At 47.2% G+C, this 13,462-nt stretch overlaps 1 protein-coding gene across 1 annotated transcript in view; it reads right to left on the reverse strand.

The window, feature by feature from the left end:
- Positions 1–13,462, reverse strand: part of LOC119393351 (hemicentin-2) — a 138,518-nt gene that overhangs the window by 28,746 nt on the left and 96,310 nt on the right. Inside the window, exon 2 of the mRNA XM_037660325.2 lies at positions 7,735–8,073. Coding sequence (XP_037516253.2) covers positions 7,735–8,073 — 339 coding nt within the window. The remainder of the gene's footprint in view (positions 1–7,734; positions 8,074–13,462) is intronic.

The raw sequence follows: 13,462 nt of genomic DNA on the forward strand, positions 1-13,462 counted from the left end.
GTTTACCACGGACGGCGGTGTACAGGTATGCGCAACAGGTGATTCACAGTTTTATCTACACAAGAACGGCGAGAACAGACATTGGTAATTTAAACGCTAGAGCGTTAAGAAAACCGACATCGGCAGCGTTCGCCAGACTTATGTGCTCTAACGTGAGGGCTGACGTTACGTTGCACGATAAGTCACCCTTTAAACGCTAGTGTTGTCGACGTGCCTGGTAAGCCCACGATGTGCACACAGCTACTACACTAACAAAAACACGTCGTTCCACCTCGTAACGTCCCGCCACGGCGGTCTAGTGGTTATGGCGCTCGACTGCTGACCCGAAGGTCGCGGGATCGAATCCCGGCCGCGGCGGCTGCATTTTCGATGGAGGCAAAAATGTCTGAGGCCTGTGTACTTAGATTTAGGTGCACGTTAAATAACCCCAGGTGGTCGAAATTTCCGGAGCCCTCCACTACGGCGTCTCTCATAATCATCTCGTGGTTTTGGGATGTTAAACTCCAGATATTATTATTATTACCTATGACTCCACAAACTATAGTGAAGTGTTACGCGAATGTGCCTACAAAAGCTACTTCTGATGCGCACATCATTGCACAATAGCGTGCACTTGCTCGAGATAAACACGTATCTGTTCTAACGTAAGTGCCGGCATTATGTCAGATCATGAGCTACCCTTTACACACCAGCGCACTTGGTGTGCCTGGTGAGCCCACGACAAGCGCACAACAACTCAATTTCGCGCAAAGACGTCGATACACCTGGTAACACATCGCTCAGAGCAAAAAAATTGAACTTAGGCTACTATTTGCCGACTGTTTTGCATTAAATTAAATCCCACAATGCGCGAGATCTGCCGGATTACTTTTCTCTAGTTTCTGTACAAAAGAAAAAGACATGTAGGGTGCCCCCAGACACAAGCATAACAAATGGTCAAGAGGTTCTTGCATGGTGACTGACCAATGAGCATTGTAGTGATCCGCCACGCAAACCATCACAACAAAACAGCAGCAAAGCATATTCGCTATATGAGCTCCCCTCTTTCCCTACACCAATTTGTCACTGTATGGCCTATTCAAAACAGAAAGACCTATAGTACCGACCTGTCCATACATCTAATCATGGTTGTTTCAGTGTTAGGTTGTTTTGACATTGCCGACGCTTATTCTCTACTTTCAGCGCAATATAATAAAAGATGCTCTGGTTAGCAGAAACATTTATACATGTGCGTAATGCGAGTTGACGCAGCTACCGACGGGAAGCAAACAAACACCTGTTTTCTTGTTTGTTTGTTTTAGCACTGAAACTCGCTAAATTTGCATGCATAAGTAAAAACAAAGTATGTGCGCACACACAATTTGTCGTATGCCCATCGTAGACCTCTTTTACAGCTAGTCATAAGTGAAGGTGGAAGAATATTATGCGATCGCAATAAAATATAGGCGAAAAGGCCTAGCAGGGACGATCGATAAAAATAAAGGCACTAGGAACCTGATTTGCTGTTTTTTTTTTGCTCGTATTTACGCACTAACGTTATTCACTTTTTCAAAATCACAAGCGTACTAAGCTGCTTCAAAAAGGAATATAGTGATTAAAGTTTGTGACCTCACGATACGACATTCTTTCAGTGACTTTAAAAGGCTACATGCTGCGCTATAGGCGTCACTGCAAAACAAAAAAAGCCTGGGGTCATGCCACCATTGCTTATTTTTCCACGCCAGCACATCCATGCTATTTCTTTTTATATATAAAAAAGTTCTGACGTGGCACAGAAACATCAAAATTCTTTTTTTTTTCTTTTGACGCACACCCTCCGCAATGGAAGACTCCTTTGTGTTCGCTATGAACCCCGCCAGGCACACTATGTATTTTAAAATCACGCCAAAGACGTGTTTGCAGACACGTGTACACGGCAAGGGACGCTAGCTCTTTTCAAGCCCTCAAGCCATCGGATCTAGGTCATCATGGTGCAAGTATTGCGCAAAATGCAGGCAGAACAGCATTGTTCAATAAGTCTCTCGCGTATCTTGTGTAGCGGCGCAATTTGGTATTAATGGAATCAAATTGCACAAACGACGTAGAAAACAGTTGTAATAGCCAGTGTTGGTGAGCTATTTGTTACATTACTAGGAATCAAACATTGTGACTGGGGGGATAGACCGAAAAAAGTCAGTTTCGCCAAAAGGGCGAATCAATGAATGCCATAGCAAGAAAATGGAATGTCACAGGAGAAACGACAAGCAGCTGGATACTTATAACGCAGCGCGCTGGGGAGCGAAGGGTCGCTGGTTCGAATCCCCGGTCGGGTGCTTCGGAATTTTAACAGCGAAGCTGTTTAGCAAATCGTTCCTTGTCCGACGAACAAAAAAAAAAATGCCAGGCCTGCGCTGAAACCGCAGCACAGTCACAGCGAAAGCTGGAAGAGCGGCGTTTCTAGAGCCCGTTAAGCTCTCTTGGGGCTACAATACAAGTACACTAGAAAGGTACCCACTACGCCATAAATCACAATTTTTGTGAAGTTCGGAAGCACTTACTAAGCCATTATTCGTCATTCTGCGGAGAAGCGAGGCACCAGCTACACGTCTGTAAGGCATTATGTGCACTTTGTTGACGCGACGACTGATGACGATGAAGAATTATGGCTCAGCCCTTTGAAATGGGTTGGAATCGTTAAACGGCCCACCAGTTATGTAATTTGCATTGGGTGACGCCCAATCGCTATTTCCCTCTCCCGTCATGCTGTATAACATACGTTGACGTGGGAGAGAGACGGGGGGGGGGGGGCGAAGAACTTACTGAGACCCCGAGAAAATGGATCATGCACTTATGGGCTTCCTTGGCAACCAATACAAGTGCACTTGCGAGGAACCCACTACGCTATAAATCATTGTAATTTTACTGACACCCGAGGATGTGGATCATGCGCTTATGGGCTTCCTTGGCAACCAATACAAGTGCACTTGCGAGGAACCCACTACGCTATAAATCATTGTAATTTTTGAGAAGTAGAGCAGCAGGCACTGTGCCATTTTTCGTCATTCTACGGAGAGCGTTGGTACCTGCTAAATGCATGTAAGGCATTAGGCGCACTTTGTTGATGCTGTGCCTGATGACGATGAAGAATTATGGCAGAGCCCTTTGTAATGGGTTGGAAGCATTCAACAACCTACTCGTTGCGCAATTCGCATTGTGTGACGCCTGGTTACAGAATTCGCGTTGTGCGACGCTTGGTGCTTATTTTACTCTTCTTCCACGCTATATTGCATATGCTAATGGGGTTCCTTCCCGACATGAAGCCTGTATAGGACCTTTTTGCAAAGCAGTTTCAAGCACCGGCATGGCTCAGAGGTTGAATACTGGGCTCCCACGCAGAGGGCCCAGGTTCGAACCTCGTTCCATCCTGGAATTTTTTTCTTATTTAGTTTTTTTTTCTTATTTCGAGCGATACTGGTTACGGACACCGGCGGCGGCGGCGGCGGCGGCGGACAACTACGGCGGCGGCGGCGGCGGACAACTACGGCGGCGGCGGCGGCGGACAACTACGGCGCCAAAAACGGCCGGTGAAATGATCTCATAACAGCTTTCGCTGTAAAAACTATCCTCATCATAAACGGGCATGTGCCACAGAAATAGCGTAGATCCCACTAGTCACCACTGGTCCACTAAAAAAAAAAAGAAGGCAACAGTTAGCCCAACAACAAATGGCTGCGAAACAACGGCTGGGAGGCGAAGACCCCGAGTGCGTACAACGAGAGACTACTATAGGTAAAGGGAAAGGCAACGGCAGCTGCAAGAAGAGCCCGAAGCGATAGAAGGCCTACACCAATGCGACGTGCCCGTAGATCTATGAGAGGTGCGAACGTTTGGTTTCAGCGCGAGTTTCCGTTTCTGGAGTTTAGACATCCGTGTCGTGTCTGTGAGATTTAACTCGAAACTCTCTGTGCTGAAAATCAACGTAGAAACAACCTAGCCTCACCTAGCCAAAGACTAGCAACGACCAAGAAGCAACCTGGAAACAACTTTCATCACCTATCTAAAGCCTAGAAACAACATAGAAGCAGCCAGATTAGCCTTCAGAATCGTCTTGTTTCGCTGTTTCAAGCCTTGCAGACCTTAGTGCAAGCTTCGCCTGATTTTTTTTTCTTCTGCTTTATTTTTTGTGCCTTTTTTATATATATATATACATATACATATCCGGGACATGACGGCGACGGCAAAAATCTGCTGAGAGTGTCCGTATAACTGCTATTGCAATAAAAAATGCGCGAAGTTTGCACTAAGTTGCGCAAAGCTTGGCACAGCGAAGTTGGTTGATCCTCAGCTCGTCGTGATGCAGCACGGGAATCACAACGCCGGCGGTGATTCGATCCAGCGTGCTTGGCCGAAGAAGTGGCAGCCAAGAGACGGCGACAGGCGGATGCGGAATATGCCGAAAGCTTGCCACTATGAATGTGTTGAAATCGCTGTCCCTGAGCCACGGTGTAAGAAACTGTGGTGGTTGCTGTGGCGACGGCTCGGTGGCGGCTGCTCCTCGGCGCTGCGGCGTCTTGGCGGTTGCTATGGCAACGGCGCAGGGTTTTTTGTTAACGGACGTCTTACTGCCAGCTTTAACATCTTCCAAATGTCTAGAGCTTATGGTGCTCGACTGTTGACCCGAAGGTCGCGGGATTGAAACCCAGCCGCGGCGGCCGCATTTCGATGGAGGCGAAATGCTAGAGACCCGCCTACCAAGGTTTAGGTGCCCTCTAAATAACCCCAGGCGGTCGCAGTTTCCGGAACCCCCCACTACGGTGTTTCTCATAACCATATCGTGGTATTGGGAGGTAAAACCTCAACAATTATTCTTGTTGAGGTTTTGCCTCCTAAAACCTTCCATATGATTATCTGTTGGTCTTGTTATCAGTGTCATTTGATTCCCACTAAGCAAGTAAGTCAGTTAAACTAATATCTTCCCAACGTTGTTCTTACAAGAACGTTGATATCACAAAGGTTGGAACCGCATCTTTCCATCAAACCTGCGCATAATGACGCTGCGATTATGATAACGTAGATCCTTCATGTGGCAAGTGCGGAGCCTGTGGCTAAACACTGGAGAAACTCAGGCACGGAGCTGTTCGTGAATGTGAGACAATGATCGAACACCAGCTCCCTCGCCCAGAAACCGGTGCTGACGCTTATTTGGACCATAGAGACATTCGAACCATCAGTTTCCCAGAAGCTAGACATCCAAGAACAATTGTACCATGGAAGGGCATTAGCACGAACTTGAGGACATGGTACTGCGCCCGCTTGAAGTTTTCAACCCTACAGTTAAACTACAACATGCGCACGGATAGCAGGGATATAAGGAGAACGCAGTTCCATTTAGGCTGCGTCTTACGCGCAGCCTTCTCATTAAGTGATAGCAAAATAAGCGTAGAGCGGCTGCCCCTTTCTGAGGCGTGCCATTTGCTGCGTACAACACTCACACCCCGCCAGTAGAATGATAACAAACCTGTGGATGACACGCCTGTGGTCTCGGCAACACACTTACCGTGGCAAATTAATCTTCACAGTGAGTTATACACAAATCATTCTTAAATACTAGCCCCAACTATCTGTGACACTGTATCTCGTGTATACGAAACACAGACACACTTCCGTGACAGCGTCAGAGCCTAAACTGTAACTCAGTAGATTTTGGTAGCGTAGGTTTGCGTTTCGCGACGCCACGTGGCGTCGCTTATGCTGAGGAGGGAGTGCTTACCCGCTAGGGAAAAAAATGTGATTGCACAAATACTGCAAAGTAAGGCGTTGAGCCATTAAGAACGTGATTACCCGAACTCCGCTCGGTAAGGCCCCCAGCCATATGAACGTCGTAGCGCTTTCATCCTACTGCTGCAGATGACTGTTGCACATTAGTCTGCGCAACAGGCACCACATGTGTTCGATGTAAAAATTTTGCTCTTTTTTTTTCTACAGCCATAAAACTGGCACCGGGAACAGTTTTGTCATCGCTGAAAACCAGTCTGACACTCTGCGAGCGCTGGCTCCCCGTCAACACGTCTTACCTAGGCGTTTAGGCTCTTTCATTTATCAAGCCAGCGTTGCCGGTGCCTGCTTCCTGAGTTGCGGCAGATAATGCGCGACGCGCTAAACGACAACAGGTAGGTAGGAAGGTAGACAGGCTCGCAGACGCTTATTTCATCACCTGTGTGAGTGCACGCGACGTGCAGTTCTTTCGGAAGCGCTAGACTTTCGTAAGCCTTGTGATTCTGCGTTCCAGCGCAATTGTACCCGCGGGCGTGGGCCATGTGCAGGTGTACATTTCCAGAATTGAGGCCTTTCTTGATCAGAGGTAACCAGGTGCCGCTGAAAGTGCGTTGCACAATTCTAGGACTGCTCATTCTCAACTCAAACAGATTATACGTTATGAGTCAGAGTTTTTCCAATCATACCAGTTGCGAAACTGCGTTCCGAAACACGGACATGCCATTGGCCGATTCTGCGGGAGTTAGCAGATTGTCGCGCCATCACGGAGCGGCAATGCAAAACATTAAAGCGCCGCGGTGCCGCCCCCTGCGAGCGCTTCTCGCAAGTTGCTAAACGCCGCACGTAGCGCTGACGCCGATGCGAGCGTTTGTTAGTTTGTTTTTTGGTCAACAGATGACGCGAGAGTCACCACACTCCCGTAATTTCGGCCAATGGCGTGTCCGGATTTTGATACATGGAGCCTTTGGGGAGTTTCGCAACTCGTATGATTGAAGAACTCTCGCTATGAGCTGCTGTTGCTATGCGGAACTTTTGTTCACGGCCTCAAAAGAAAAGCTAACATATTACAGAATTGCTGTAGCAGTTTTTTCACCATTAAATGGCCCTTAGACCACTCCGAGTTCAAAGACAGGAGTGATTTATTTCTCACCCTCACTATGCTTCTCACAGGTCACTATCTCCTCCTGGCTACTTATTTACTCATAAAACACGTGGACAATGTCAGCACTAAGCGTTTAGCGTATCAGCATTTCGCGCTTTTCGGCCACACGCTTTTCCGCTCGCGCAGTCGAAAACGCACTAAACGAAGAGAAATCAGTTGGTCGCGCTCAATAGTCGTGCGGGACAAAGCAAAGTGGGCGTGCGACAGCATGGCAAAGCAACGTAGAAGACAATTCACGACTGACATCCTTCGTATATGGACCGATCAAGAGCTTATTTCCTCATGACGTCACGTGAACAAACTGCTCGCGTCACGTATGGTGTTGTTGAAAACACGGGAAACGGTAGGAGTGACTAACACACTGGTTCTTTCTATTTTGAGAGGCTTTTTTAGGGGCCCTTTAAGTCTTTTTAACTGGCTTATAAAACCACTAAGAAACAATTTCTCGCAGTGCTAACAGCATCAAGGCAACGTAAATGGCCTTATTCCTACTTTCACCCGATTTCTAGAGTGACCTCATTGAGACCGCACAACGTACACTACAAAGAACTGCGTGATTAGAAACCGGCAACCGAAGCGATCATATGTTGCTCTTTTATGTATAATTCCTTGCAATTAGAGTAGAAACTGATCGCTTTCTACTTACGCTAATGGCACATGCTGAGCTCACCTAACGACACAACCACAGAATGCATGGAATGCACTCTATCTACATCTGGTGTTCGTCAAATTCTAGCATCTATAGAGTGTTAATAAATATACCGCACAGTGGAAAACAACCGTATCCTCGCAATCCCGACAAATGGTGCCGCACCCACCTATCACGTTGAGGTGAATGACAGTGTTGATGGAGCGGCCGCGGCGGAAGTCCACTCGACACCGGTACTCTCCGGCGTCCGCCTCTTCGACAGGGTCTATCTGCAGAAAGGCCGGTTGATTGGCCATGTTGAAGTGGGCCCGGTGATCCAGGCCGTGTCCTGACAGAGACTGGCGGGCCTGGTCAACGTGGGCCCGACGCGAGTCGAGCGTGAAGATGGGCGCCAGGCTCTCGTCCTTGTACCAGAGCACCAGCGTCACGGAGTCGTCCGGTGTTGGCGGGCTGATGTCGCACGGCAGCGCCACCTTGCCCCGAGCCACGGCCGTGTACACGATGGAGGCTGCGTAAGAAATGCCGGATTTTGTTGAAAGACAAATAATAGTATACGTATTGTCACGCGGTCGTGTCGGTGAAGTACACAGAAATAAAGCCGAGATAGATTGAACTGTTTATTGGGTGAACTTGAGCCCAGCAAAAGAAGTAGCACTCAAAGTGCAGCGATAGCGGCTATCACAATCGTCTGTCGCCGAGACAAAAATGATCACTGAATAAGGCGCGTCGGCGTCTATACGTGAGGAATCGAAGATTCAAGCGTTATCGTTGGTGGCCGTGTTAGAACAAGAATAAACTTGATTGCGCGTGTTGTGCGGAGAACCTTACCAGAAGAGTCTAAAATAATTGGGAAGGTTCCCTGACATTTCTGTGAGGCATGCGCAGAGCTGTGGTTACACGTTAACAGGTCGGTGACATCAAAATACAAATAGAAGCGCGCATATACAGGGTGTTTCAAGAAATGTGTCCAACCTTCTCAAAAAATTAGGAAAATGCGATATTTGCTCGGGGCTTTCAGAATTGCTTTTTCTGTAGCGGCAGAAATCTTAAGGTAGTTAAGTACATCATTTAAGACAGTAATTAAGAAAGTTACATTAATTAACTTTTTAATTAGTGGAGTTGAAGTTCTTCATGCGAGGAACCCATCCGAGTTTTGAGATTTCGAAAAAGCGTCCTGTAGTAATTGTTGTGGCGTAATGAAATTCAACCAAATGCAACGGCTTTCAACAGCGAAAGCCCTCGAATTCGGTTGAATTTCATTACTTCGTAATTATTACTAGAGGCCGCTTTTTCGAAATCTCAATGTTGGAATGGGTTTCTGGCACGAAGAACTTGAATTCCCCAATTTGACACAGTCACCTAACTCCACTAATTAAAAAGTTAATTAATTCAACTTTCTTAATTACTGTCTCAATTGACGTCTCTAACCATCTTAAGATGCCTAGCGCTGCAGAAAAAGTCATTCACTCATTTTGGACATCTCAGAAGAATATGGCAGTTGCGTTCTTCCATCTTTCTGTTTAGGTTTCGCCATTGAATTTGGTTGAACTTCATTACTTCGTAATTATTACTAGATGCCACTTTTTCGAAATCTCAAAGCTGGATTGGGTTTCTGGCATGAAGAACTTTAATTCTCCCATTTGACACAGCCGCGTAACTCCACTAATTAAAAAGTTAATTAATTTAACTTGTTTAATTACAATCCCAAATAATTTTTTAATCATAGAATCCCTGCCACTACAGAAAAACCAATTCTGAAGGCAGCAATCAAATATCGCATTTTCCTGATTTTTTGAGAAAGTTGGACACATTTCTTGAAACACCCTGTATAACTGAGAGTATCGGCAAAGCCAGGGGTGGGTTGCATGATTATGTAGACGCTGACCGCGCCGCAGTATTCGAGAAGGCTCGCGATTGTAGTAGATCACTTTGTTAAGATTGCGCGCAGGGGTGCTATGCAGGATGGCCCGAGTTTGGCGAAACTCGGTATCTTTCCGAGCTCTGGCGACACCCCCTTTTGAACAAGCTAATAGTACGATAAGGTGAAATCTATCTCTCAGCGCGCGCTCCGTTCCATTGGTTACGATGGAACGCAGCGTCACGTCAAGGGCGGTCGAGAAGGTTGGGTGGTGTCGTAAAACTAGAGGCATCTTCTCTCATTTGTTTGTCGTTCCACTGAGTGCAGACGTGCACCCATGCAGGAAAAGTGGCAGAAAGCTCTACTAACTATATTTTTTATGTGTGCGCGGGCCGTTTGAATTCATTTTCAAGCGTTTAATGTCTGCAGCAAGTATCCTTTAGAATAATCAGCACCGTGGCCTCCGAGATTAGTTCCGACCGAGCGCCTTACAACACCGCGGCTAGAGCCAATCGCCGAGGCCACGTGTATAATCACCATGGTCGGCCTGTGCATTCTAGCGCGTTGCTCGGCCGGCGCGCGCCCTCGTCGTTCTCTTCTTCATCGTCTGCTCGGTCCCAGAGCACGTGCGCCCGGCTGATTAGCTAATTGGCTGGGCGGTATACCTAGCTACGTCAGGACATGCTATGGCGAAGCTGATTAGACCAAATCTTGCTAAGGTCGAGCTAACTAAGCCACGTCTTACTAAGACCATGTTAATGAAGTCGTGTAAAGCTGAGAACAAGGTAATTGAGATCATGATAAATAACATGATGCTAATTAGGAGCGTGTCATTAAAACCAAGATAATCAAGACCTTACTCGCCGAGATCGTGTTAATTAGAATCGTGCTAATTACGAATACGCTGATTACCTCTGTACTATTCAGGACGTTGCAAATTAAACCATTGTAATTAATGCCGTCGTAATTAAGACATTATTAATTATTGTTAATTAAAGCGACGCTAATTATGAGCGTGCTCATTAGGATTACGCTTATTATCTCGGTACTATTCAGGACCTTGCGAATTAAACCTGTGTAATTAATGGCGCGGTATTTAAAACATCAATTAATGCTAATTAACACGACGACAATCAAGTCCTAATCAAGTCCTTACTCACAGAGGACGTGTTAATTGGGATCGCGCTAATTATTATTATGCTAGTTACCTCTGTACCTAATTAATGTCGTGGTAATTAAAACATTAAGAATTAAGAAAGGACTATTCACTATCATGTTAGTTAAGACCTTCCTAAGCAATAGCACCAATATTGAGACCGAACTGACACGGTCATTACTCCGAAGCAGGCCAAGCATACTGAGTAGACGAGCCATGTAAAAAGGTGGAAGAAGCTAGGTGATCACAAGCTCCACCGATGGCCTAAGCCCTGCACAAGCACTGCAAGCTGAACAAATTATTTTATATGCAAAGAAGCTGCTGAGTAGCGTGCACCGCATGAAACACTTGACAATCACACCGGCACTATGACGGTCACGAGTTGAACTGGGGCCTTTTCAGAATCAACGAGTTCGTGCCCGAGTTCGCGCGTCAATCAGTTTGATTGACAGACGCCCGCGGCGAAGAGCGGGTCCGCCCACCGCGGTTCCTCTTGCCAAGGAGCAGTGCTCACGCAACAACGCCAGCGAGCGGCACGATTCATCTATGCGCTTAATCGTACAGACTATGCACACACGCACGAAGAATTAAAGGTTATATCGTCACATGGCTACGGTGCCTCGCATTCAATTTCACCGCTCTCACGACGTACCACTCACAGCTATGAAGCAAGTGCCCCTGGTGGGATTTGCGGCGAGAAATGTTACTATTACTTGTTTGCGGAGACACTCTTTCTACCGATTCGCTAATACAAAAAATGTTCATACGTGTAATGTAAGTATAGCAGTAACCTGTCCATTTATTATCGGTAATATTCCAGAGAAGCGAAACGAGCTGCACTAGAGTGCTGCGTGGTCGCCCTCGTTGCCTTCGAGAGTGGAAATTGTCATGCACTAGGTGGAAGGAAAGAATTTTCCGAAAGAGGACAAACGCCCACGAACACGCCCGTGGGAGGCGCGATCATCAGTTGGCAAAAAGATAGCGCGACAATCACGCTGCATGATGTCGCTGCACTGTCAAAATGTTGACTGAAAGGCGGCGCTGACGCGTTCGCACGCGGTATTCCTTTGAAAACCGCAGCGAATGCCGCGCATGCGTTTGTGACGCCATTCTCATTCTTGTAGCCGTTTTTATCAACGCTTATATCGCGCTCTCCGCACTGTCTTCCTATCGTGACCGTCGTAAGGCGGGCTCGGAGCAAACTCGTGTGCCCGAGAAGCTCGGGCCATCCTGCATAGCACCCCAGGACGCGAATAGTCTAGATTATTCCAGAGCTTGCGTGACAATAAGTGATAAGACTGGAAAGTTTGATGCGTGATATACGAAATCGCACGTGTAGTACTGTGTAGTACAGTGCGAAATCGCACTGTTCGTCAAATCAGCGCACAGCAGCATGGGTAGTTCTAATGTATCCGAGCTGGTGGAGCGGCTTAGGCGACATTACAAATGGCGTGATGCAGTGTGTGGAAGATCCGCGCGGGATTTCAAGTGGTACTTTGGCGAGTGATGCGATGCAGCTACAACAGCTGCCGCAGTTACTTCCTAACTGCGTACTTCTCTTCGTTACATCACGTCAAATAGATTACTTTCGCAATTACACTATCCACATCGCCACGCCTTCAGTCCTTCCACATTCCACAGCTCTCACCCACCTTTCCTCTTGCGATGCCATCATTCGGTTGGATGCCCAACTGCGAAGCTCCACAGAAGAGACGATGAAAGTTGATGATTTAGGATTATGGAGACCCCACGCACCAGAACATCGTTTCATTAGTAATTACCTGGCGTTGAAGCTGCCGGCAACAGTATCAACCTGTAAGTGTTTTGTAAAGCCTTACCAAATGGATCAACATGCTTGTGCAAGGCCATTAATTGTGCCTGACGTCAGCGCATACGAGGCGCTTTAAGGATGCCCTAAACGAAGCGTGACAGAAGCCCACTAAAGTTTCTTCAGTGAGGCAAAGAATGTCGTGGGCCGTTCGTTTTGCCTTACAGCATGCCTTTAGTTTGGATCAGCATCCATGCGAATATCGGTCAAGGACACGACGCTATTAAAGATTGCCACAAAGAACGAAAAGTATTTGTCAAATGCCAGTGTGGTTGACGTATTCCATTATACGTCAGCGGTTGTCATCGTTGCAATAAAACAAGGCGAACTTATAATATTTATTGACAGGTCGTATAACTATAAGTTATTTCGTTTCATCTCGACGTTCCATCACACGAGCGTGTCCTTGACGTCAAACTCAGCATGCTGCGTGCACGAAAGCAAGAACTCAAGTCCCGTCCGTGAAATATCAGAACTAGGCAAGCAGAAAGTGATATACCATCGAATGCGGCAACAAAAAATCTAGAACTAGGCATGCAGCGATGCGTGCGTGAAGAAAGCTTAGCAGATATCGGAGCCTGCATACAAGCGTGGGACGACCACCATCACCGTAGGGGTTGCGGTGTTTGCGATTCTGGAACCAGCCGGAGAGCGATTTTCCCCTCGGATGAACCTTAAATCGCTTCCTTCCAGCATCCTTCCTGTTTCCCTCTCTGTATACCAATTTTTCCAGACAGACCACCTCCTTCGTCCTTCCCCGTAACAGTTGCCGCCTCCTTCTCCTCTTTTTTTCCCTATTTCCTTCCTTTTATCCCCAAGTTCTCTGTTGCGTTGCCTCCTGCCTTGCGTCATCCACCGGCAGCCCCTCTCTCCTCGTGTTCCGCTTTCACGACACCCGTGTTGTGAAAGATGACGCGCGCTCGCGATTTCCCCCCAGCACTGCAGCCTTCTGTCCCGTTTGGCGAGGGCGATCAAAGCACAAAGAAAAGATGGCCCGGGGGTGGCAAGAGTGGAAGCGGGGTGTTTCCTAACTGAGCAGCGAGCGGGCACGAAAG

This window comes from Rhipicephalus sanguineus, chromosome 5 (genome assembly GCF_013339695.2).
Source record: "Rhipicephalus sanguineus isolate Rsan-2018 chromosome 5, BIME_Rsan_1.4, whole genome shotgun sequence".
Classification (NCBI taxonomy): domain Eukaryota; kingdom Metazoa; phylum Arthropoda; class Arachnida; order Ixodida; family Ixodidae; genus Rhipicephalus; species Rhipicephalus sanguineus.